At 46.1% G+C, this 25311-nt stretch overlaps 1 protein-coding gene across 9 annotated transcripts in view; it reads left to right on the forward strand.

Moving 5' to 3' along the window:
* The window catches only part of ARMC9 (armadillo repeat containing 9), a 177307-nt gene that overhangs the window by 117297 nt on the left and 34699 nt on the right, over positions 1–25311 (forward strand). For all 9 annotated transcript variants that reach the window (XM_038001389.2, XM_038001390.2, XM_038001392.2 and 6 more), the window contains one exon: positions 17951–18055. In XM_038001389.2, coding sequence (XP_037857317.2) covers positions 17951–18055 — 105 coding nt within the window. The remainder of the gene's footprint in view (positions 1–17950; positions 18056–25311) is intronic.

Here is a 25311-nt window from a genome sequence, read left to right on the forward strand (position 1 = left end):
TCTCCTGCCTCACCCTCCCAAGTAGCTGAGATTACAGGCATGTGCCACCACACCCAGCTAATTTTGTATTTTTAGTAGAGATGGAGTTTCACCGGTTGGTCAGGCTGGTCTCAAACTCCTGACCTCAGCTGATCCGCCCGCCTCGGCCTCCCAAAGTGCTGGGATTACAGGCGTGAGCTGCTGCGCTGGGTCATTTTTCCTAATAGTGTCTTTTGATTTGTAAAAGTTTTTTATTTTGATGAAGTGTAGTTTATCTTTTTTATTTTTTCATTTATGGTCTATGCTTTTGTTGTTGTATCTAAGAACTTTTTGCTCAACCCAGACTTTCTCAGCCTTGGCACTACTGACATTTTGGGCCAGGTAACTCTTTGTTGGGGGCGCTGTGCAGTGCATTATTGTGTGTTTAGTAGCATCCATGGCCTCTGCCCATTACATGCTAGTATTCATCCACCCTCCTTCCCGGCTGTCACAACCAAAAATGTTTCTAGACATTGCTAAATGTCCCCTAGGAGGCAAAATTACTCCTAGTTGGAAACTGTTGGCCTAAGCCAACATTGCAAAGATTTTCTCTTATGTGTCCCTCTAAGGGCTTTGTTTTAACTCCTATGTTTAGGTACAGGACCACTGTTAGTTAATGTTTGTGTGTGATGTGAGATAAAGATCTAAATTCATCCTTCTGCATATGAATATCCAGTTGCTCCAGTACCATTTGTTGAAAAGACTGTTATTTGACCCATTGTATTGCTTTGTCAAATTGTACCTTTGTAAAAAAATAAATTGGCCGGCGCAGTGGCCATAATCCCAGCACTTTGGGAGGCCGAGGCAGGCGGATCATGAGGTCAGGAGTTCAAGACCAGCCTGACCAATATGGTGAAACCCCGTCTCTATTAAACATACAAAAATTAGCCAGGTATAGTGGTGCATGCCCGTAGTCCCAGTTACTTAGGAGACTGAGGCAGGAGAATCACTTGAACCTGGGAGGCGGAAGTTGCAGTGAGCCAAGATCGTACCACTGCACTCCAGCCTGGGCAACAGAGCGAGACTCTATCTCAAAAAAAAAAAAAAAAAAAATGCCAGGCACAGTGGCTCACACTTGTAATCTCGGCACTTTGGGAGGCCAAGGCGGGTGGATCACGAGGGCAGGAGTTCGAGACCAGCCTGGCCAGCATGGTGAAACCCCATCTCTACTGAAAATACAAAAAAAATAGCCAGGCGTGGTGGCGCACACCTGTAGTCCCAGCTACTCAGGAGGCTGAGGCAGGAGAGTTGTTTGAACCCTTCAGGCAGAGGTTACAGTGAGCCGAGATTGCGCCATTGTACTCTAGCCTGGGTAACAGCAAGGCTCTGTCTCGTAAATAAATAAATAAATAAATAAATAAATAAATAGATAGATAGATCACAAATATAAAAATTTATTTCTAGACTCTCAATTTTGTTCACTTGATTTGTATGTCTAGATCTATGCTAGTACCACGTGATGTTAATTACTCTAACTTTATAATAGGTTTCAAAATATGAGTTCTTCAACTTTGTTTTCTTTTTTAAAATTGTTTTGTTTAATATTCATATTTAATAATTGATACATTTGGGTTTAATTCTGTCATTTGCTATCAGTGTTCTATTTATCTCTTTATTACTCTGTCCTTCCTGCATTCTTTTGTATTAAGTAATATATGTACTACTGCCCTTTGTATTAAGTAAATATTTTTTAGTCTACCATTTTAATAACTCTATTAACTTTTTAGCCATATTTACCTTTTTGTTTTTAAGTTGGTTCTAGGGATTCAGTATGCATTTTTTACTTACCACAACCTACTTCAAGTTAGTACTGACTTATTACTGATAAAATAGAAAGAACTTTACACCAGTATGGCTCTATTTCTGTTCCTCTTTTGTGCTCTTGTTGCCATATTTGCTACATTTATATTTATTAGCAACCCAGTGCTGTAAATAGTCATATATAATTTAAAGAAATTAGGGGAAGGAACGTGTGTGTGTGTGTGTGTGTGTGTGTGTGTGTGTGTATATCTCCAACTACATATGTACCATTTCCAATGCTCTGTAATGCTGGTCTTTTAACAACAAATTCTGGTTTGTGTTTTTTTTAATCCGGAATTTTCTTTAGTTCACCTTTTGTTTTTTTTAAATTGCTACTTGATTTGGCCAAAACACCTTCATTTCTGAAGCATTGTTTCACTGCATATAGAATTCTTAGTTGGCAGGGCATAGTGGCTCATGCCTGTAATCCCATCACCTTGGGAGGCCAAGGCAGGTGGATCACCTGAGGTCAGGAGTTTGAGACCAGCCTGACCAACACAGTGAAACCCCGTCTCTACTGAAAATATAAAAAATTAGCCAAGCGTGGTGGCGTATGCCTGTAGTCCCAGTTACTTGGGAGGCTGAGGCGGGAGAATCACTTGAACCCAGGAGGAAGAGCTTGCAGTGAGCCAAGATCACGCCACTGCACTCCAACCTGGGTGACCGAGCAAGACTCCATCTCAAAAAAAAAAAAAAAAAAAAAAGGAAAAAGAGTTCTCAGTCAACAGGTATTTTTTCCCCAGCACTTTTAATATGTCATTCTTTTGTCTTCTGGCTTCCATTGTTTGGTTTTATTTGTTTGTTTGTTTGTTTGTTTGTTTATTTGTTTGAGACAGAATCTCACTCTGTTGCCCAAGCTGGAGTGCCACTGCACCCAGCCCCATTGTTTCTGATAAGAAGCCAGCTGTTAATTGCATCTTTTATCATTGCTGCCCTGTATGTAATGGGTTATTTTCCCCTTGCTTTGGATATTTTTTCTTTGGTTCTCAGCAATTTGTCTATGATGTACCTAGGTGTGGGTTTTCCTGTGTTTATCTTTTTTCTTTTTTAGGGTTCATAGAACTTTTTTTTTTTTTTTTGAGACAGATTCTCGTTCTGTCGCCCAGGCTGGAGTGCAATGGCATGATCTTGGCTCACTGCAACCTCTGCCTCCTGGGTTCAAGCGATTCTCCTGCCTCAGCTTCCTGAGTAGCTAGGATTACAGGCACTTGCCACCATGCCTGGCTGATTTTTGTATTTTTAGTAGAGACGGGGTTTCACCATGCTGGTTAGCCTGGTCTTGAACTCCCGACCTCAGGCAATCCACCTGCCTTGGCCTCCCAAAGTGCTGGGATTACAGGCGTGAGCCACCCCACCTGGCCTGGAACTTCTTGGATCTGTAAGTTACAGTGTTTTGTTTGTTTGTTGTTTTTTGGGTTTTTTTTTTTTAACCAAATTCGAGTAGTGTATAACCATTATTTACTCAAGTGGTTTTTTCTGCCCCTTTCCTCTCTTCCTGAAAATCTAGTTGCACACATGTTAGAATGCTGATATTGTCTAACAGATTTCTGAGGCTTTCTTCATTTTTATCCAATGTTCGTTCTCTTCTTTGAGCTGGATACTTTCTCTTGATCATCCTTCCAGTTAACTGATTCTTCTACCCTTTTTTATCTGCTGTTGAGCTCATCTACTGAATTCTTCATTTCAGTTACTGTACTTTTCAGCTCTAGAATTCCTATTTGGTTCCTTTTTATAGTGTCTATTTCTCTGTTGAGATTTCCCATTTTTCACTGATTTTTAGTATTTTTTTAAAAACTTCTGAGCACATTTTCCTTTAATTATTTGATCATATTTATAATAGCTGCTTTGAAGTCTTTTTCTACTAAATCTAACATCTGGGCCCACTCAAAGTTAGTTTCTCTTGTCTGTATTTCCCCCAAGGACAGGTCACACGTTGTTTCTGCTGTATCTAGTACTGCATTTGGTTGACAATCAGACCTTATAGATAACGTGTTGTTGTGATTCTAGATTATGTTTTGCTCTCCTGAGGGCTGTTGCCTTCATTCGTTTGGTAAACAGTTAACTTGCCTGCCCTTAAACTGAGAAATGTATCTCCCCTGTAGAATGCAGCCACTAGTGTCTCTATCATTTTCTCCAATCCCAGGGGTCTCCCCTGCATAATTGAACTGTTGATTGAGATGGAAATTGTGCTCAGATGCCTGAAGCTGAAGGAGTAAGGTTTCCACCTTCCGCTGCTTGAGCTGTGTGTGGATTGAGGAATACATTTGCAAGCACAAAAAATTATCTGCAAGTTTCCCCACAGTTAGTTTCCTCTGGGTTCCTTGGGGTTTTCTGCATGTACCTGTAATTTAGCAGTCAGAGATATGTGGAGATTGTAACATCTCTTAGCCTCTGTAGCTCTCTTGCTTCCAGATGTACCCCTTCAATTTCTAGCAGCTTTGCTTACCACTTGCCCTCTACCATGTTCACACCTCCAGGCCCTGGGGTTTCACTGCCTACAATCAATGGAAACGCCCCAGGCAGGAAGGCCGTGAACACACCGCTCTCACCTGGTGCCCTAGCACTTCCCCACTGAGCAAGTACTGCTCAAGTTGTTGCCTGCCATTGGTCATTTTCCAGTGTCCTGGAATGATTATTTTTAGTAAACGTGTCACATTTTGCAAGAACAGGAGTAGGTCAGGCAATTCCAGGAACAAGAGTATATCCCTAGGGCCAGAAGTCGTTAAGCTCTAGGGATATAGCAGTAAAAGCAAAGTAGACATCCTATTCGGAGAAAGCAGGCCTTCAACAAATAAGCAGAGTGCTTTGAAGAGCAGTCGGGCAAAGGGAAGAGCAAGTGCAAGGCCCTGAGTCAGAAGCGTACTGGGGCCCTTCCGGGGATGAAATGGGAAGAAGCAGGGAGGGAGAAGGATATGAGGTCAGATCGCCTAGGGCCTGGGGAAGGACCTTGGCTTCTATCCTGAGAGAGGAGGGAAGCTGTTAGAAGGCGTTAATGAGGAGTGCCATTATCACACTTGCATTTTTAAGTGATCAAAATGCTAGTTTACTAATTTACAGTGAGAAATAAAACTGCCTGAGTGAGGTCAGTAAGTCATGGACTGGGCTGTGCTATTCCTGGGACTTGAACTGAGCCCAAAGGTGCTGGGACCGGGTAGCCTTGTAGAGCCCATGAACATCCAGGTGGAAGTGGCCATTGGGCTTAGCCAAATGTCCACCATCCTAGGATCAGGAGCCCTGTTCAGGTCCTGATTCTGCCATGTACAAGCCTTAGTTTCTCTAAATGGGCTAAAACTAACTGCCACGAACCTGAGCAGTGTTCAGCCCAGCATCTCACCCCTGTGCTAGGCACTAGTAAGGGGTTCTAACCCAGATGTGGGCATAACAAATACCTGAGGCTCATAAATCGCCTGGCAGTCCCAGGCGCCCGTGCTCCTTAAACTGCTAAGTGACCGGGGACTCTTCCTCTCCCTTACACTTTGCCGTCATCTTCCAGATGGTGTCTACACACTGTGGATCATCGTTCTGGAAGTCACTTTCATCTCCCCCTTCATTTCCTTTCTGCTTCACCTCCTGGCTTAAGCCTCATAGCCCTCTCTGTACTGACTTCCCAGTCTTTGGTCTCCGCCCCTCCCAGCTTGTCCTGCATGTGGCCACCAGACCATCTTCTTAAAGCAGAGCTTGGACCACACGGTGACATGATCACTTAATTTTTAAATTAGGGAACATTTTGAACTTTTCAGAAAGAACAGAAAATAATATAACAGACAGCTGTGACTGTATCCCTTCGTTTGCCTCCCCTCCCCCTCTCCCCAGAATTAACCACTATCCTGAAGTTGGTGTGTAAATTCCACAGATGATTCTGTACTTTCATAATATGCACTGTTATGGTTTTTAATTTGACATAAGTGGCTAGTATTATATGAATTGTTTACTGGCTTGCTTTTTTCATTCAGCGTTATGCGTTAGAGGTTTACTCATCCCAATACGTACCACCCAGTTCACCCACTTAGCTGCTGTATGTGGTATTTCATTGTCAGAATAAGCCCCTGTGTGTTTCTCCTTCCTTTGCTGTGTTTTCACAGTGCAGCAAAGAGCTTCTTCATCCTCCTGTCCTTGTACACCCTTGAGTGCTTCTTTGCAGCTCACACCTAGATGTTGAATTGCTGATGCAGGGAGATGAGGGTCTCATCTTTACTAATCCTGCCAAGTTGCTCTCCAAAGGACTGACCCATTTGCACATTCACATGATGCCTTTTAAAACACTCTCGCTCCCCATCACCTAGTACAATCTCAAGTCGCTAGTGGTAGTATTCAAAGCCTCACTCATTAAGACCCTGTCTACCTTTATATTTTTATTTATATTTGTTTTTTCATCTGTAAAAATGGGGATAAATAATCATGACAGAGAGGTAAACAGTGAGTTCATCTGTGGCCCCTAATGGACAAAAAAAAAAAAAAAAAAAATGATACTGTCCTTTCCTTCCTTTTTTTCCGTATAGTGTCCACTCACTGGTCCTTCTTCTGGAGCTATACAGAATAAGCTAATCCAGAAAAGGCGGTACCAGGGGGTGGCATTAAAGCCAAGACTGGGACCTGTCTTGATGCCTGGTGGGTGTCTTATTGGCAGGTTAGCTGATGGTTACAGCTCACTGAGGTCTTGGATCACATTCTAGTCTTGTGTCATGTGTGCATTTGATCAGCATGCTCTTCCTGTCCTTATTCCAAGTCCAAGGCAACAGGGAACAGGTGGGGCCAAGCATGGAAGCCTCTCTATACCTGCCAGAGACCCGCTAAAATGATAGATGTGTGGTTAATACTTGCTGAATGTCGAGTCAGTGACTGGCAGGATCTGAACACCAACAAAGGGTTTAGTAGCTAACTCCCTGTGTTTGAGTCCTGCCCGACAATTTACCAGCTGTGTGTGGCCTTGGGCAAGCTGGTGAACCTCCCCAAGCCTCAGTGTTCTCATCTGTAAAGCGAGAATATTAATACCCTTTTCATCAGGTGCTTGTGAGGATGAAATGAAACAATCCATGTCAAGTTCCAGGCAGACTCAATGCTTGCGAGCTGTTTTTAACACCGCCCTTGTGGTCTAGAGGCAGACTGGCCTGACTGGTCTAGAGGCAAGCTGAAGTCTGCTGGAATGGAGGTTCCTCATGTGTTGCCTGGCCAGAATTAGAGAGAGCCAAGGCCGGGGGCTGGCCCGGATGGAGCGGGGATGGAAAGCAGCTGGCGGAGAAGTAGAGCACCCTCAGTGGGGAAAGGAGGGGAGGGAGGAGCCTAGAGCCAGGCTGGTCCCAGGCCACACTTTGGGTAGCAGCAGCCTAGGAGTTTTTCCTGAGGTTTTTTCCATGAGAACTTTGAGATTCATCTAAACCGTATTTCAGAACATAGACAGTATATTGAATAATAGTTTTGTTTTTTTTTCCTTTATGACATTCCTGCTGACATGTAAGAAAATCCCTTCATTGGGCCAGGGGTGTGTCCACTCCTGGAGTGGTGGTTTCTCCTTAACTAGCCCATCCTCACTCACTCCAGGTTGGGGCAGGGACATACCCTGCCTTGGTCCCTAGGTCTTTTGTTCCGCTTTGCACCTTGTCTCCTAAGCACACTCATAGGACCCTCTGTTTGGAAGGGGCTGTGATTTCAGTTACCCTCTTCCTCTTCTCCATGTGAAGCACAGTGTCTGTGGTGCTGCTATAACCCTGGCTTCCTCTCCCTCTAATCTCATGAGAGCTTTCTGCTGTCTTTCACTTCCTGTCCCTCGGAGCCTCCAGGTCTTCTCATATTGGGTGTATTAAATATTTCGATAAGTCCTGCTTTTCCTAGGGCAACTTTGCCATCATCTCCACATTTCTTGTTGTTTTTGCTTAGAGTACAGAAAAAGTTTAAGCAGGTAAATGGAGTGGCGAAAGCAAGAGACTGGGAGAACTGGGGAAGTAAAGGTTGTTCAGGTTCTCCAGCTTCTGTCATATTGTTATTTAATGAACTGGTCTGGTTGTGAAACCAACTGTCATACCCTGGGCTGCATTTTTGTGAATGGGGAGATGAATGTAGAGGGAGACCTTTCTGCATCACGGTGAGCCCTCAAGGATCCCGGACCTGCTTCCATCTGCAGTCGCGGGCACGCGCTGAGGAGGAAAGCTGTACACGTGGCCAGGTCCGTTCCACTGGGGAAGTCAGCGCCTCACGCTGCCCGGCCTGGTCACCTCAGTCCACCCTCGCTCTCCCATGTGGAATGTTTTTCCCTTATTTTCACAAAGAGTGAGATTTACAATTCAGTGTTCTGAGAAGGTGTCTCAAATTTAAACTACTTATAGAAGCCTTATAATTATTTCAAGTGGAAGGCACACTGGATACTTTCACTTGTCATGTGTGAAACCACCTGAACACATTCTGCCCTGCATTCTATCTGTGAGAATCTGAGTTTTCAAATGCACTTAGTGGTCACCCTTAGTTTTGTTTTCAGGCCAGTTGCTTAGAATCTGGTTTGTCTGGAGTATTATATATCGAAAGCCTCCAGTTAAGCATCTTGTAATGTCATAAGGTCACCAAGCTGCCATGGGGAAGCTTCGCATTAGGACATCTAAATTCATCTCAGCTCAAACGCCTTTTTTATGAGGCATTCTTAATTTCTTGAAGTAATCAGTTATCACTGAGCTCTAACATTAGTAATCTGATGCATTCTGCTCTAGTACATAAAGACCAGTAATTTTAGTCAAATTCCTACAACAATGGTATTTAAGACCCACCCTAATGAGGCATTTATTCTTGGGTATTTCTTTATCCATCACTCCCTTACTTCACAAAGTAGATTTTAAAATATGTCGTTTCGTTTGGAATTCACAAGCAGCTCAGACAAGCTAGCACAGCGGCTGGTACCCTTGTCAGTGCACCCAGCACCTCGGCAGGCTTGCATTGAGAGAGGCTAGCAGAATTCCTTCCCTGAGTGGGGCTCAGTGGCTCACGCCTGTAATCCCAGCACTTTAGGAGGCTAAGGTGGGAGGATTGCTTGAGGCCAGGAGTTAGAGGCTGTAGTGAGCGGTGATCGTACCACTGCACTCCAGCGTGAGCTATGGAGCAAGAACCTGTCTCTTAAAAAAAGAAATGAGGGGAGAACTGATGGCAGCAGTGGCTCCTCTCCCAGCTGGAAGGCCTGAGCTGGCATTCTCAGAGGGTGCCTCTTGGCCTCACCTCTGGGTTTGCCCATTATAGAAAGTCCAGATACGTCCTCAGAGTTGTTTTCATCTGCCTGGCACTGACTGAAAAAGTGGAGCAAGTGCCTGCTATCAGCAAGCGTCATTGCTGGGAGGCTCTCTGCTTACATTTCCCACCGCAGGTAGTGGGCTCCTCTGCCTGCAGTGTTGCCAGGAACGGTTGAAGGAAGCTCTGGCTTCTTTGTTAAGCTGCACTTCCCACCTCAACTAGCGCAGCTTAGTTTGCTTCCTCTCTCTCCACCTCCGAGCCCTAAGGATGCCTCTATTCCCTTTTCGCCGGTACCAGTATCAGTGTTTCTCAGAAACCATGGCAGTGACTTGTTTATATCTACACAGTATCATGGCGTTCCAAAAGCAGAGAATTTAAGAAATTTCTTCCATCCATAAGTTATGATTTTAAAGGAGGCAGCTAGGTGATCCCATTTACTAGCTAGAGAAAATGAGGCACTGACAAGAATCATGTCTTTCTGAATTAGAACTTGGTACAAAACTTTTTAAACCAAGAACCATCGATTTGGTAATGATTTTCACCTCAGTTTTCTTACATCTATGCATTTTACATTAAAGTAATAATAGCATTTGCCTGCATGTTGCACTAGAGAAACTGAGGCAGCAGAAGCCTACTGTCCCAGTTGTGAGCAGCTCAGCTGCGGGCCCTGGTTCTGCCCCAGGCCCCCTGCTCACACTGCTATGCTGCAATTCAAGTTAACTTTTATTAATGGGCAGCAAATATTAGGATCAAATGCAGAAACTGTCCTGTGTTTCTGAAGGTTAGGGAGGACTATCAGTTCTCAACAAATTTAATTATAAAGTACTTTTTTTTTTTTTTTTTTGAGATATGGTCTTGCTCTGTCGCCCCAGCTAGAGTGCAGTGGCGCGATCTCGGCTCACTGCAACCTCCGCCTCCTGGGTTCAAGCGATTCTTTTGCCCAGCCTCCCGAGTACCTGGGACTACAGGTGTGTGCCGCCATGTCCAGCTAATTTTTGTATTTTTAGTAAAGACGGGGTTTCACCATATTGGCCAGGCTGGTCTCAAATGCCTGACCTCGTAATCTGCCCGCCTCGGCCTCCCAGAGTGCTGGGATTATAGGCGTGAGCCACCAAGCCCGGCCTATAAAGTACTTTAAATTAAAAAACAGCTTTGTTTTAATTAAAAAACAAAAACAAAAAAAAAAAAAACAGGCCAGGCACAGTGACTCACACCTGTAATCCCAGCACTTTGGGAGGCCAAGGCGGGCGGATCACCTGAGGTTGGGAGTTTGAGACCAGCCTGACCAACATGGAGAAACCCCGTCTCTACTAAAAATACAAAATTAGTAGTGGCGCATGCCTGCAGTCCCAGCTACTTGGGAGGCTGAGGCAAGAGAATCACTTGAACCCAGGAGGCAGAGGTTGCGGTGAGCCGAGATCACGCCATTGCACTCCAGCCTGGGCAACAAGAGCAAAACTCCGTCACAAAAAAATTAATTAATTAATTAATTAATTAAACCAAAATGAAGCCATGTAGGTACAGTGACTCACGCCTATAACTCTAGCTACTCGGAGGCTGAGGCAGAAGATCGCTTGAGCCAGGAGTTCAAGTCCAGTCTGAGCAATGTAGCAAAACTCCATCTCAAAAAAAAATTTTTTTCTTTGTTTAATTAGAATAAAACAAAATGAGCCAGGCACAGTGGGTGGCTCTTGCCTGTAATCCCAGCACTTTGAGAGGCTGAGATGGGTGGATCACTTGAGCTCAAGAGTTTGACACCAGCCAGGGCAACACGGAAAAACCATGTCTCTACCAAAAATAGAAAAATTAGCCAGGCGTACTGGTACATGCCTGTAATCCCAGCTGCTTGGCTGAGGTAGGAGGATCACTGGAGCCTGGGAAGTTGAGGCTGCAGTGGGGCCCTTGATTACACCACTGCCCTCCAGCCTGGGAGACAGAGCAAGAGACCCTGTCTCAAACAATAATAATAATAAATAAAATAAAATGGAATAAATAAATGGATCTCTTACTAACTTTAACTTGTGATTGAGATGTGTTGTTTGCTAGTCTTTGTATGTATAAGTTGATTTGCAAGTAAATGGGTCTTACATATGTACTTGTCCAGGATAAAGAAATACTTTTGCTAGCACTGACTGAAGTTAGCCATTGACTCTGTGTTTCTCATTGAAATGGAATGTGGACGTTTGCTTTGTTTCTTAATGTTTCGTATTCCCTCCTGGCAGGGAAGTGGTGTCTCACCAATACCTTGGTGAAACTGTGATTCCAATGCCCATTTCCAGCTGGGGCCTCTGAGGCTCCGTCCCCTGGAGAAGAGATGAAAGACTACTCTATGCCCAGAGCTCCCTGCCACTCACTCAGACAACAGAGCTGCTGCTTTGGTTCACAAGGAGTACTCATTTTCCTAAAATTCATCATCAAATGTACACACACCCTTTGATCACTGAGATGCTGCTATTTTGGTAAAGTACTGTAAGTCAAGGCAACAACCTAAATCTTACATAACCGTCCGAGAATTGACCTGGGGTAGGGCCTCACGTACAGGATTACCTTTAAGGAATTTCAGGACAGCGGGTGTGCTAGCACTTGGCAGAGCTGCCAGCTCAGGTGCAGCAGCAGGAGAAGGTGGCCGCCCTCCCCATAGGACTTGAATCCCAAGTAGAGCTTAAATCACAGTGGTAACTGTGAGCCTGGGCCCTGGGTGGGGCAAGAGTGGATTCTCCATTTGTGATTAGACAAGAGAAGAGGAGAGAGAGAGACGAGACGCGGAACTTCAGATGCCACTACAGCCCTCCCTCCCATTACTCTCTATGCCCTGTTCAACTCAATCTCAGCCAGGCAACAGGAACCCAAGCTGTCCAGCCTGTACCTCCTCAGAAACAGGCTTCTTCTACGGGACCCCAAGAGGCTAAGTCAGAAAGACCTGGGCAGAAAGGGGCTGCCCCCAGCTTAAAGTCCAAACTCCTAGACTCAGAGCTGGGCTACTGCTATGGATTTGTCACTTCTCTGGGTCCCTGTTTCCACACCAGGAAAATCCACACCACGCCACTGTGAAAGTTAAGATGTAAAGTGCTATGCAAATGTAAGGTGGGTTCCTTAATTATTCTATGACAAGGGGCATCAAATAAATGCCCCCCAGTGCAAGCTAGTAGGAGTGGCATCTGCTCGGCAGCCCCTTCCCCAAGTAAGGTGGTGCTGATTGTTGGAAAAGGCCCTGATTGATCTGGGGCCTGCCTCTTACTCTGCTGGTGCAGGCCTGCTTTTGGGGACAGCCTAGAGTAAGTTGAATCCTCTTTTCTTAGGTCAGCCCATCTAGTGATGGCAGGTGGCACTGACTGTGCGGTTAAGAGAGACTGGAGAGACGGGGTAGCTTCCCCCAGCACAGCCCTACCCAGGGGCAGCCTTAGGACAGGCAGCATCACATTTCAGGGCCCAGTTGCCAGCCACACCCCACCCTCCAGGCCCAGGAGGTTGAGCCTTCATAATCCCTTGGAAACTGACTTGGGCACATCAAACTCACCAAAGACCAGAACATCCTGAATGACTAGAAATTAGTCGGAAATGAAGACAGGTACTCATTTTTGCAGAATAGAGCTTTCTCTTCCTGTTGGCAAGTGTCAAGTAGCCAATTATAGTCATTAGATTGTTGGGTGGGCCAGGAGTCAAAGGGAAGGACTGGCTAGATGATCTTAGGGAACATTGTCACCAGGAGATGATGGCCTGCCCTCCCTCTGTACCCCCAGATCACTCCACACTTGGCTGCCACCTTCCTCCAGGTGGCCCCTCCTTCCCCTTTTTGCCTCCATAGCCAGCAGCTTCCCTCTTTCTGAGTTAATATTTATATTGCTGTTTGTAATTTAACCTGCAAGTGACAGTCTAAGGTCGGCCGGAAGCTTTGGCAGGGACGAGGAGGGAGCGGTGCACACTCCCCCATGACTGTGTGTGCCACTCGGTCGGCATTCGAGTATACAGAGCCTTGTGACATCTCACATACGCTAGTTTTTTTATTTTTAACTCTTCTGTTTTTAATTCAAGATCGGAACATTTCCATCACTCAAGGATCCCTCGTAGAAGGATCCCTTTTGCAGCCACTGCCATTTCCTCCTTAACACCTGGCAACCACGAATCTGTTCTCCATTTCTGTACTTTTGTCATTTCCAGAATGTTATAGAAATGGAATCATATAGTATGCAGCCACTGACGACTTTTTTCACCAGCAGCATTCTCTGGAGATCCATCCAGGTGTACATCAGTAGTTCCTTTTCTTTCTGAGAGTATTCTGTGGTATGTATGTACCACATTTGTTTACCTGTTATCTTGTTGAAGGGCATCTATTGTTTCCAGTTTGGGGCTATTATGAATAAAGCTGCCATGAAACATTCGCATACAGATTTTTGTATGCCAACAAGCTTTTATTTCTCTGGGATAAATGCCCAGGAGTATAATTGCTGGTTCTCTATAGTTGCATGTTTACCTCTTTAAGAAATTGCCGAAATGTAGCTGTATGTTTAGCTTTTTTTTTTTTTTTTTTTTTTTTGACACTGAGTCTTGCTCTGTCACCCTGGCTGGAGTGTAGTGGCATGATCTTGGCTCGCTGCAACCTCCGCCTTTCAGTTTCAAGCAATTCTCCTGCCTCAGCCTCCCAAGTAACTGGGATTACAGATGCCCACCACCATGCCCAGCTAATTTTTGTATTTTTAGTAGAGACGGAATTTCACCATTTTGGCCAAGCTGGTCTTGACCTCCTGACCTCATGATCCACCCGCCTCGGCCTCCCAAAGTGGTGGGATTACAGGTGTGAGCCACCGAGCCTGGCCCCAGGATGTTTAGCTTTTTAAAAAATTGCCAAAATGTTTTCCAGAGGACCTGCGTTATTTTACATTTCCACCAGGAATGTTTGAGTGATCTAGTTTCTCTGCATCTTTGCCAGCAATTGGTATTGCCAATGTTTTTTATTTTTGCCTTTTTTTTCTTTTCCTTTTTTTTTTTTTTTTTTTTTTTTTGAGACAGGGCCTCACTCTGTCACCCAAGCTGGAGTGCAATGGCGCAATCTCGGCTCACTGCAACCCCTGCCTCCCGGGCTCAAGCGATTCTCCTGCCTTAGCCTCCAAAGTAGTTGGGATTACAGGCACATGCCACCAGGGCCAGCTAATTTTTGTATTTTTAGTAGAGATGGGGGTTTTGCCATGCTGGCCAGGCTGGTCTCAAACTCCTGATTCAAGTGATTCACTCGCCTTGGCCTTCCGAAGTGCTGGGATTATAGGCATGAGCCACTGCACCCGGCCTATTTTTGCCATTTGAAGAGGCATGTAGTGATATCTCATTGTGGTTTTAATTTGCATTTCCCTAATGGCTAATGATATTGGACATCTTTTCATGTGCTTATTGCCATCTGTATATTCTCCCTAGTGAAGTATCTCTTCATGTCTTTGCCCATTTTCTAATTAGATTTTTTGGGTATTTTTGAATGTTGAGTTTTGAGAGTTCTTTATTTATTTTTGATACTAGTCTTCTGCTGGATATATGGTTTCCAAATACTTTCTCCCTGTCTATAGCTTTCCTTTTCATCTTCTTAACCGGGTCTTTTCACTGAGCAACTTTTTAAATTTTTTGATGAAATTCAGTTTATCAGTTTTTTCCTTTTATGGGTTGTTCTAAAAATGTGTCAGTTTTACATTTAAATCCATGATTCATTTTGAGTTGATTTTTATATAAGATATGAGAATTAGATTGAAGTTCAGTTTTTTTCCTACAAATGTTCAATTTCTCCAGCACTATTTGTTGAAAGAACTGTCCTTTCTCATTGAATTTCTTTTGTACCTTAGTCTAAAACCCACAGGACATACTTGTGTAGGTCCGTTTTGGAGTTCTCTGTTCCATTCCATTGATCTATGTGTCTGTCCCTCTACCAGTAGCATACAATCTGGACTACTATAGCTTGAAATCATGTAGATTGATTCTTCCCATATTGTTCTTCTTTTTCAAAATTGTCTTAGTGTGTTCAATTTTCTTTTTTTTTTTTTTTTTTGAGACAGCGTCTCGCTCAGTCGCCCAGGCTGGAATGCAGTAATGCAGTCTCGGCTCACTGCAAGCTCCGCCTCCCGGGTTCACGCCATTCTCCTGCCTCAGCCTCCCGAGTGGCTGGGACTACAGGCACCTGCCGCCACACCCGGCTAATTTTTTTTTTTTTTTTTGTATTTTTTTAGTAGAGACATGGTTTCACCATGTTAGTTAGCCATGATGGTCTCAATCTCCTGACCTTGTGATCCGCCTACCTCAGCCTCCCAAAGTGCTGGGATTATAGGCGTGAGCCATCACACCTGGCCAACGTGTTCAATATTCTTTGCCCTTTCCATATAGATTTTAGAATAATCTTACTTATGACTACAAAAATATCTTGCTGGGATTTTGATAGAAATTCCATTACCCCTGTAAATCAATATGGGGAGAACTATGTTGAGTTTTCTTGATTCATGAACAAGGTGTGGTTCTGTATTTATTTGAATTTTTTATTTCTTTTTTCTTTCTTTTTTTTTTTTTTTTGAGACAGAGTTTTGCCCTTTTTGCCCAAGCTGGAGTGCAGTGGCATGATCTCTGCTCACTTCAACCTCCACCTCCCAGGTTCAAGTGATCCTCCTACCTCAGCCTCCGAGTAGCTGGGATTACAGGCACCCACCAGCACACCCGGTTAATTTTGTATTTTTAGTAGAGATGGGTTTTCACCATATTGGCAGGCTAGTCTTGAACTCCTGACCTCAGGTGATCCGCCCGCGTCAGCCTCCCAAAGTGCTGAGATTACAGGCATGTGCCACCGCGCCCAGCAGATTTCTTTCTTTTTTTTTTTTTTTTTTTTTTTGAGACAGAGTCTTGCTCTGTAGCCTAGGCTGGAGTGCAGCGGCGCGATCTCGACCTTGGCTCACTGCAAGCTCCGCCTCCCGGGCTCACGCCATTCTCCTGCCTCAGCCTCCTGAGTAGCTGGGACTACAGGTGCCCGCTACCGTGCCCAGCTAATTTTTTGTATTTTTAGTAGAGACGGGGTTTCACCGTGATCTCGATTTCCTGACCTCATGATCCGCCCGCCTTGGCCTCCCAAAGTGCTGAGATTACAAGCGTGAGCCACCGCGCCCTGCCGACAGATTTATTTCATTAGAGTTTTGTAGTTCTCAGCATACAAATGTTGTACATGTTTTGTTAGATTTATGCCTATTTCTCTTTTTTAGAGCAATTGTAAATGGCATTATATTTTTAATTTCAATGTTCGTGTGTTCCTTACTAGTTTATAGAAATTGATTTTATATGTTTTTCTTATATCCTGTGAGCTTTTTGAACTCATTACTTCTAGGAGGGTTTTTGTGTGTGTGTATGTGGTTTCTTTCATATTATGTGCAAATAGGGATCGTTTTTCTTCCTTTTCTCATCTGTATGGCTTTTATTTGCTTTTGTTTGCCTTGTTGGGACTCCTTGCAGGGACTCCTTCTAATTACTGCCAAGTTTGAGTAGAATTCCAGGTTCCACGCTTGGCATGGTTGACACCAGTTGATGGGGGGTCCTGGATCCCCACTACGCCTCCACTAATGCCTCCCTGCCTAGAAGGGACAAGAGTACCCCATCACTCACTGCGCCCCACATGGCTGCTCTGACACCACCCCAGGAAGGATGTGAGGGGCATCTGGTCACTGCCAAGTGTGGGTAGAAGTCTAGGCTCCCACCTGGTCTTCACTTACATTGTGGGGTAGGGACCTCCTTACCGCCCACCAAGGATAAAACTGCTGTCTACTCAGCCTTCTCTGGCATCGCCACCTGGGGTGTTGGGGTGTGTAGCCCAGCCTGGTGAGGGTATAGCTGGGGCTCCTGAGGCCCTTGCTGGCGCAGGTGGGAGTGTAGCTACCATGTTTTCTCCAGTGTTTATTTCCTAAAATTTTCCTGTCATGCCAGCCTTCCCCTGTCCTGGTCCTTTGGCTAAAGGAAGCAGGCTTTGGGGGACTTTTTTTGTTTTCACCATTGACATTTCTGGTTGTTGGTTTCTTGGGCTCCAAATGTGGCATATACGAAACAAAAAGAAAACCCAGGCAGCCTGGGTAACCTGGCAAACCCTCGTCTGTACAAAAAAATACAAAAATTAGCCGGGTGTGGTGGCATACACCTGTAGTTCCAGCTACTTGGGAGGCTGAGAAGGGAGGATTGCTTGAGCCCAGGAGGTCAAGGGCACAATGACCTGTGATCATGCCACTGCACTGCAGCCTGGGTGACAAGAGTGAGACCCTATCTCGAAAAAGAAAAGAAAACCCAGGGACGTCACCAGCTGTCATCCTTGGGTCTCAAGGCCCCTAGGCAGTCTGCCTTCTTCTCTCCATCTTTCAGGGTCACCTTATGTTTCTTTTATAGGTAGTGTCCAGTGTTTTTGGTTGTACGCAGTGGGAGGAATATGGAAAGGAACATCCACTCCGTCTTCCCAGAAGCAGGACAGTGCTGCGCTTTTTGCTGAGTCTTGTTACTTACTGGCTGTAAACTTTCTTGAGACGAGCAAACCTATTCTAGAGTTTCCGATCCCCCATAAGGCCTGTGTATATGAAGGTGCTTAATAGTGACTGTCTGACTGTTCATATGGTGCCTTGACCTCACAGAGAGATAAGTTCTGAGAACTGTGATTAGGAGAGACTTTAAAGAGCCTTCTAGAGCCTCCGCATACCTAAGCAATGGAGGCTCCCAGCTTCCTGAAGAGGCTGGTTGGCCTTGTCCCTTTTGTCTTCATGGAGAGGTTGGGAACAGAGGCAGACTACCCCTGAGCCCCCTTGGAATATAAGCCTTCCAAGTTGCTGTGGTTGGCTGAGGCCTTCCTGTTTCATGACAATTACATGTTCTGGGGAGCCACCCCTTGGGAGCTTGTGGCAGGGTGTCCACGGCATTCATCCCATGTCTCCTGAAATAGGAGGACCATGACATCATGGAAGCCGATCTGGACAAAGACGAACTGATCCAGCCCCAGCTTGGAGAACTCTCAGGAGAGAAGCTTCTGACCACGGAGTACCTGGGGGTAAGTGCCACACGAAGGGTGGGGATCTTGAAACAGAAAGGCCAGATGGACGTGGATGGATTTCGTGTTTTCAGTGACGCAGAGGGCTCAGTTTGGTTTGTTACCACACTGTGTTTATGAGAAGGTCCATGTTAGCCAGTCTTCTCTCAGTGGCCCTGAAATGCACTGTGGCCCTAGCTGCCTGTCACAAGTAGACAGGTATATGGATTGGGGAAAGATATAACTAAAAGGCACATGCCAGGGTCCTTTGGAACATCAGAAGGTATGCCTAATGCCTTAGGCTTCCATCAACAACTTGGAACCTTGACGGGTGCAATTCTGACTTTTCCTGAGCACCTCCCTGCTCGACCTAATGTAAACAGCTCCACAGCCAATTAGACTCCTTTGATCCTCGAGATGTTCTAAGGAATGGCAGGTACTGGCTCAGCAGCTCCTATTCCTGAAAGGGGTCGCGGTGGTAGCAATCGCCTACCATCCCACTTTTTAATTTCTGCATGCCTTTTGTATTGGAAGGGAATACTGAGGTAGACTTGGAAGTCACTGGCGCAGAGGTGTTGGCTGAAACCATCATAGCCCATGAGACTACCCGCTGAAGCACAGTGTGGAGAGAGAGTGGGGGATGAGCAAGGAGGGGCATTCCGGCAGTCAGGATGGGAGAAAGGAGGGGACCCAAGAAGGCCAGAAAGTGAGCAGTTGTGGAGTCCTCAGGAGAACTGAAGAGGGTCATGGAAACAGAAGGGAGGGGTGTTTCAGGATGGAGCCAGTGGTCAGTGCAAGCATCCAAGAGGCCTGTGGAGTCACCATCTGGGATGGGGCCTTAAGCTGACCTCTGAGAGCTCCGATTGGCTTGGATGCTCAGCCAGCTCCAGAACCACTGGCTTACGACCCACCAGCTAAACAGGGCAGGGTGTGAGTCGGGAGGAAGCAGCCACTCCTCAGGAGAGGAGAGCAGTGCCGGGGCCCGCAGGCATCTCAGAGAGCAGGTGGGGGGACCAGGTGGGACGCTGGAGTGTAAGGGTCTGGAAGGGAGCAGCAATTGCCGGGAACCGAGACCAATTCAGACTGAAACCCTGTGTGGGACAGCTGAGCACATGGGGTAGAAGAGTCACTAAAAGAGGCTCCTAGAACTTTGAAGCTGGCGGTTGCTTCGGTCAGTTGTTTGGACCCCAAAGTCTCCTCATAGCCAGCAGGTTGTTGTTGGAGAAGAAGAGTGGAACCAGTGTCTCAACAAGTGACTGGCACAGCCAGAGCCTTGGGAAGGAGACAGACGATGCATGCAGGTGGCCTGAGCCTTTATGGGAGCAGGTGGAAGCAGAAAGTGCCTGCCAGGTCCCATTGCCACCCCCCAGCCAGACCCTCGGTACCTCCCCAGAACACTGGGCCGCCTGGTCACCTGGCCCTCATCGCTTCCTCATCGTCTGTGGAACTTCAGGAGTTCTAAGCTGGAGTGCCGTGCGTGGTGGTGGGACTTCAGGTTGGAGAGACAGCCACAGTCCAGACCATGTGGCTTTGTAGGTCATGTCAAGGGTTTTGGATTTTATTCTACGAGAGCTAGGACGCCACTGGAGGTGAGAGCAAGGAAATGACTTGGTTTGACTCATGTTCTAACATATCCACTATATTTTCACTCTGTGAAGGCAGGCAGGGATGTGACTGATGGAGGCTGGGGGGCGGGGAACCACTGCGACCCCTTTCAGGGATAGGAGCTGCTGAGCCAGTACCTGCCATTCCTTAGAACATCTCGAGGATCAAAGGAGTCTAATTGGCTGTGGAGCTGTTTACATTAGGTCGAGCAGGGAGGTGCTCAGGAAAAGTCAGAATTGCACCCGTCAAGGTTCCAAGCTGTTGATGGAAGCCTAAGGCGTGACTAGGCCTGTGTCTGCCTTTGGAAGAATGCTGGCTTTGTCAGAGACACGGCTCCATGTGATAGGATAGAAGCATCTGCGAGACACTTCTGCTTCACGGGCAGGCGGCGAGGAAAACAGAGGAGGCAAATTGGTGGGGCTTCCTCAGAGGGCACGTGGTGATACCTGTTGAGACCGCGGTGCATGTACCCCTGACCACACTGCCACACAGACAGACACGCAGGCACGTAAACGTGAGCAGGGATGTCCATTTGCAGCCAGGTCAGACAGAAGCTTGAATACAGTGCTCAGTTAATAATTTAGAGGACCTCTCCCCAGTGAAATACCATGGGGGAGATCTTCTGTTGATATGGTAAACATCTTCAACAACAACAAAAAAGCAAGGTGCAGAACGTGGTGAGACTGCTAGTTTCATCATGCAGATTGGTGAGGCGCAAAGGCACAGAGCTTTCAAATCAGTCAGTAACCCCAGTGTAATGGCATCTGGAAATGATACCATCTTACCATGATATGCAGTTCTAAACCTCCTAAATGTTTATGGATGATGCTTTTACTAGAAGGAAGCTGTGGGTGGAGATGTGAGTCCTGAGAAACACAGAATCCGCTGTGTAGATGGGAAGACCCAGTACAATTTGGTATTTCCCATGGCTGCAGTAACAAAGCACCTTTAACTGCAGACTTAAAGCAGCAGAAATTTATTCTGTCTTAGTTTTGAAAGGCAGAAATCCAAAATCAAGGTATCATTAGGGCTGAGCTCCCCACAAGAACCCTGTGGGAGGACCTTCTTGCTCTTCTAGCTTCTGGTAGCCCCAGGCCATCCTTGGCTTGTGGCTGCGACCTGCCAATCCCTGGCCTGCCTTCACGTGGCGTTCCCCTCTTCTGTCTTTTGTAAGGACACTTGTCCCCCGGGTGACCGAGGATGAGTTCTTCATCTCAAGGGTCCTTATTACATCTACAAGGGTCTTTTTTCCAAGTAAACTCATTCACAGTTTCCAGGGGTCAGGACATGGGCATAGCTTTTGGGGGCCACCATTCAGCTGACCACACCAGGTCAACATAGGATCTCATGAATATTTTGATTAGAAAATGTAATGTGGAGCAGTAAGCGCTGAGGCCGGACGCCTGCTCCCAGCACTGCCCCCGTTCATGGGGCATCCCCCACCGCCCTGTCACTCGGTCTTGTGATCTGACATTGCCAGCCTGCCAGCCTCTGTGTGCCAGGTTGGGGATCTCAGAAGATGGGATCCCACCTTGCCATGCCCTCGCTCTTGTGGTGCATGAAAGGCCTGTAAATTCACATTTTTGTTGCGTTTTGTGTGTGTGCCAAGCTGAGGATCTCTGACCAAGATAGAAGACATTTCACTGGAAAATATGTGCCTGAAAGTCGTGATCCAGGCCCCTTGTTCTGATGTACTGGGTACATTGCAGATTTGTCAAGATGAGTCTAAAGATGTTGGCTTTTTGAAACATTCTGTCAGAAAATTATATTCAAAAAGCTTTGATTGAACCTGTGCCATCTGCCCAACACAGCGGAATGCCGAAGAGGCTTAAGACATAGCTGTTACCTTCAAGAAGTTTACAGAAGGCGTCAAACAGATAAAACTGCTCTTGCTGAGCGGTGTAGATAACAGCTAGGAGTGGTCAGTAGCCGGCAGGTGTGATCCTGCAGAGTGAGGGCCTGTCCCAGACCACCGAATCTGGGTTAAGGATAGAGTCTAGGCCCTACACTATACCTCCTGACCATAATCCCAGGAACCAATCGTGGTGCACGCCAGTAATTTAAAAACCAGCCAGCAGCTTGGGGGTAGGGGTGGAGGTGCGACTGGAGCATCCGCCAGAGTGTTCAGGGATGAGAGAAAGCTATTCCCAGGATCCTGGACCAGTAGCCCACCTCTTCCCTGCAGGGCCACACTGCTAGTCCCCACCCTCCAGGTCTCCCACACAGCTCCTCTGCCCTGCAGAGCACAGGCTGTGAAAATGCTGAAGAGCACGACGATCTCAGAAAGCTAGTGACAGAGAACAGGTCACTCTTCTGAGGCTTGCAGGAGTAGCAATGGCCCCGTGAGATGTGTTGCTTACTCATAATTCTAGTGAAGCCCTGTGCTGTGTTCTCCCATAGGATGTGAACGTCAGAGTTCAAGATTGCTGACTTTCCTCCTGCTTCTCCTGCCTCTAGCATTTGTGAAATTTTTAGTGCCATGCATACTGTGCTGAGTAATCAACAATGCCTCTGGCCAGGCACGGTGGCTGACACGTGTGATCCCAACACTTTAAGAGACAAGGTGGGAGGATTGCTTGAGCTTAGGAGTTCAGGACCAACCTGGGCAATGTAGGGAAACCTTGTCTTTACTAAAATTTTTTTTAAAATTAGCCAGGTATGGTGGCGTGCACCTGTGGTCCCAGCTACTGGGGAGGCTGAGGTGGGAGGATCACCTGAGCCCAGGAGACAGAGGCTGCAGGGAGCTGTGATTGCACCATGCACTCCAGCCTTGGAGTGCAAAAATAAATAAATAAATAAATATTGTAAAAATAAATAAATACAAATAGAAATAGAAAACAATTCTTCCTAAGAAGAATGCTCTGACTTAAATAGCTCCATCATCTGAGTTAAAAGATATAGACATTTATGACAGAATCATGGAATCCCAGTTTTTTTTTTGCTTTTATTTCAAAGTGACCTTTAACAGTAATAGGCAGATCTCAGATTAATTCAGCACATGCCATGGGCCAAGTCCTGTGCTGACTGCTTCACACAACTCCATTTGAATCCTCCCAGCAAACTTACGGGGCGTCTTCCACTAGTACCTGCATTTTATAGAGGAGGGCACTGAGGCTGAGAAAGGCTGAGTCGCTTCCAGGTGTTACCTGAGCCCACCTGCCTTTTACCGCTCAGCCGGGCCGCCTTGCAGCAGCACTGGCCGTTGTCAGGTGAGTGGATTCTGTACTTGCAAGTTGAGAGAGCTCCAACCCATGTGACATATCCGTAATTACTATATGATCTATGTTTTCGTCACAGACTCAGTTTTGGGGGAATGTCTATTGTCAATGCGAATTGCTCCCTTTCCACACTTCCTTTCCCTCCATCAAGTGAGAACCCAGATTCATTTAGTTTTCCTAAGAATCCCCAAAAGGGCTGGTTAAAGTGCAGGTTCCTGGCCCCACCTCCAGAGAATCTGAGGCTGTGGCAGTACCCCAGGAGTGGGCGTTTTTATTTTACCCTGAAGTGGTTCTGAAGCAGAAGTCTGGGCCCTGGAGACTTGGCCCATTTGGACAGAACTCAGGGTGTTAATGGAGCCGCCCCCAGCCTGTCTTCTGCAGCGTGGCACCGTGCAGAATTGAGGCCCTCCTAGGCTGGGCTCAGGCCTGGGCGAGCACCTGGAGATAGGAGAGGGCCCTGGAATCCTGCTGTCCCCCTGTCCTGCTGTGCCTAGAGGGGCAGAAGCATGAGGTGGCTTGCAGCGCTCCTTGAGATCTCCTGCCCCTCTCTGCTCACAACAAAAACCAAAACTAGAGGAGAAAAGGCCTGTATTTCCAAATATTACTTTTAGGTTTTTTTTTTCCGCATGTGTCTCCACTTTGGGGCATTTCCTAATCCCTTTTCAGTCAATTATTCCTGCCCCACGTGACTGTAATGATTGAAGAGCCATTGCCTCTGTTTATTAGGGGATTTGTTGGAACTGACTCAATGTCTATATTGTTTGTTGTTGTTGTTGTTGTTGTTGTTGTTTTGAGACAGAGTCTCGCTCTGTTGCCCCAGCTGGCGCAGTGCAGCGGCGCAATCTCGGCTTATTGCAACCTCTGCCTCCTGGGTTCAAGGGTTCTCCTGCCTCAGCCTCCTGAGTAGCTGGGATTGCAGGCATCTGCCACCACACCTGGCTAATTTTTGTATTTTTAGTAGAGGCGGGGTTTCACGGTGTTGGTCAGGCTGGTCTCGAACTCCGGACCTCATGAGCCACTGCACCTGGCCTCAATATCCATATTCTTGTACATTAAAACACAACCAAACAAGCAGGGAAAAATCCCAAATCCCAAAATATCTTGAATCCTTTTCGTTTGCCATTTGTTTCCTATTCTTTTTTCTAATTACAAAAGCAATGTATGCTTATTCTAAAAAGTCAACTAGTAACTCTACCTACCCAGAGATAATCACTATCTCTTGTTATCTTTCCTTATCAGTTAGGATTGGGCTGAGGTGCAAGTAGCAGAGAGTCCTACCTTATCAATCCAGCTAAAAATTCCTGGTGTGTGGGGGCTGTCAGATCCCAGGCTCTTTTCATCTCTTACCTGCCTGTCAGAGGGGCAGATTCAGACTTTGTGGGGCCTCCAGCTTAGAAGGGCTTGGGAGGCCTCCTCTAAAATAACAGAATACAAAATCTGATATAAAAATGAGCGCTTGGCTGGGCGCGGTGGCTCACACCTGTAATCCCAGCACTTTGGGAGGCCAAGGTAGGCGGATCACAAGGTCAGGAGATCGAGACCATCCTGGCGAACATGGTGAAACCCCGTCTCTACTAAAAGTACAAAAAATTAGCCGGGCGTGATGGCGGCACCTGTAGTCCCAGCTACTCAGGAGGCTGAGGTAGGAGAATGGTGTGAACCTGGGAGGCAGAGGTTGCAGTGAGCCGAAATCACGCCACTGCACTCCAGCCTGGGTGACAGAGCCAGACTTTGTCCAAAAAAAAAAAAAAAAAAAAGAGTGCTTATGTGGAATGAGAATTATAAAATAAATCATAGTGAAATTCACTTTTTTTTTTTTTTTTTTTTTTTTGAGACAGTCTTGCTCTATTGCCCAGGCTGGAGTGCAGTGGCGCAATCTCGGCTTACTGCAGCCTCCACCTCCCAGGTTTATGCAATTCTCATGCCTTAGCCTCCCAAGAAGCTACAACAACAGGCATATGTGCCACTACACCTGGCTAATTTTGGTATTGTTAGTAGAGACAGGGTTTCACCGTGTTAGCCAGGCTGGTCTCAAACTCCTGGCCTCAAGTGATCCACCTGCCTCAACCTCCCAAAGTGTTGGGATTACAGGTGTGAGCCACCTCACCTGGCCCCAATTCAGTTTTTTTTTGTTTGTCTGTTTGTTTGCGACAGTGTCTCACTCTGTCATACCGGCTGGAATGTGGTGGAGCAAACATGGCTCACTGTGGCTTCAACCTCCTAGGCTTAAGCGATCTTCCCACCTCAGCCCCCAAGTACAAATTCAAATTTTAAAAATTGACAGAGAACACAAACATTATAAAATCTAGAAAAATAATGTCTATATTAACTAGCTGCTTGGCAAACACCTCATAGTTTTTCTTCATATATCTTTTGTTTTATGCCCTTTGATTGCTTCTATATATGGCAAATTGGTAATGTTTTACAAGCATAAACATAAAAATGTAATGTTTT

Source organism: Chlorocebus sabaeus, chromosome 10, assembly GCF_047675955.1.
Source record: "Chlorocebus sabaeus isolate Y175 chromosome 10, mChlSab1.0.hap1, whole genome shotgun sequence".
NCBI classification, from domain to species: Eukaryota; Metazoa; Chordata; class Mammalia; order Primates; family Cercopithecidae; genus Chlorocebus; species Chlorocebus sabaeus.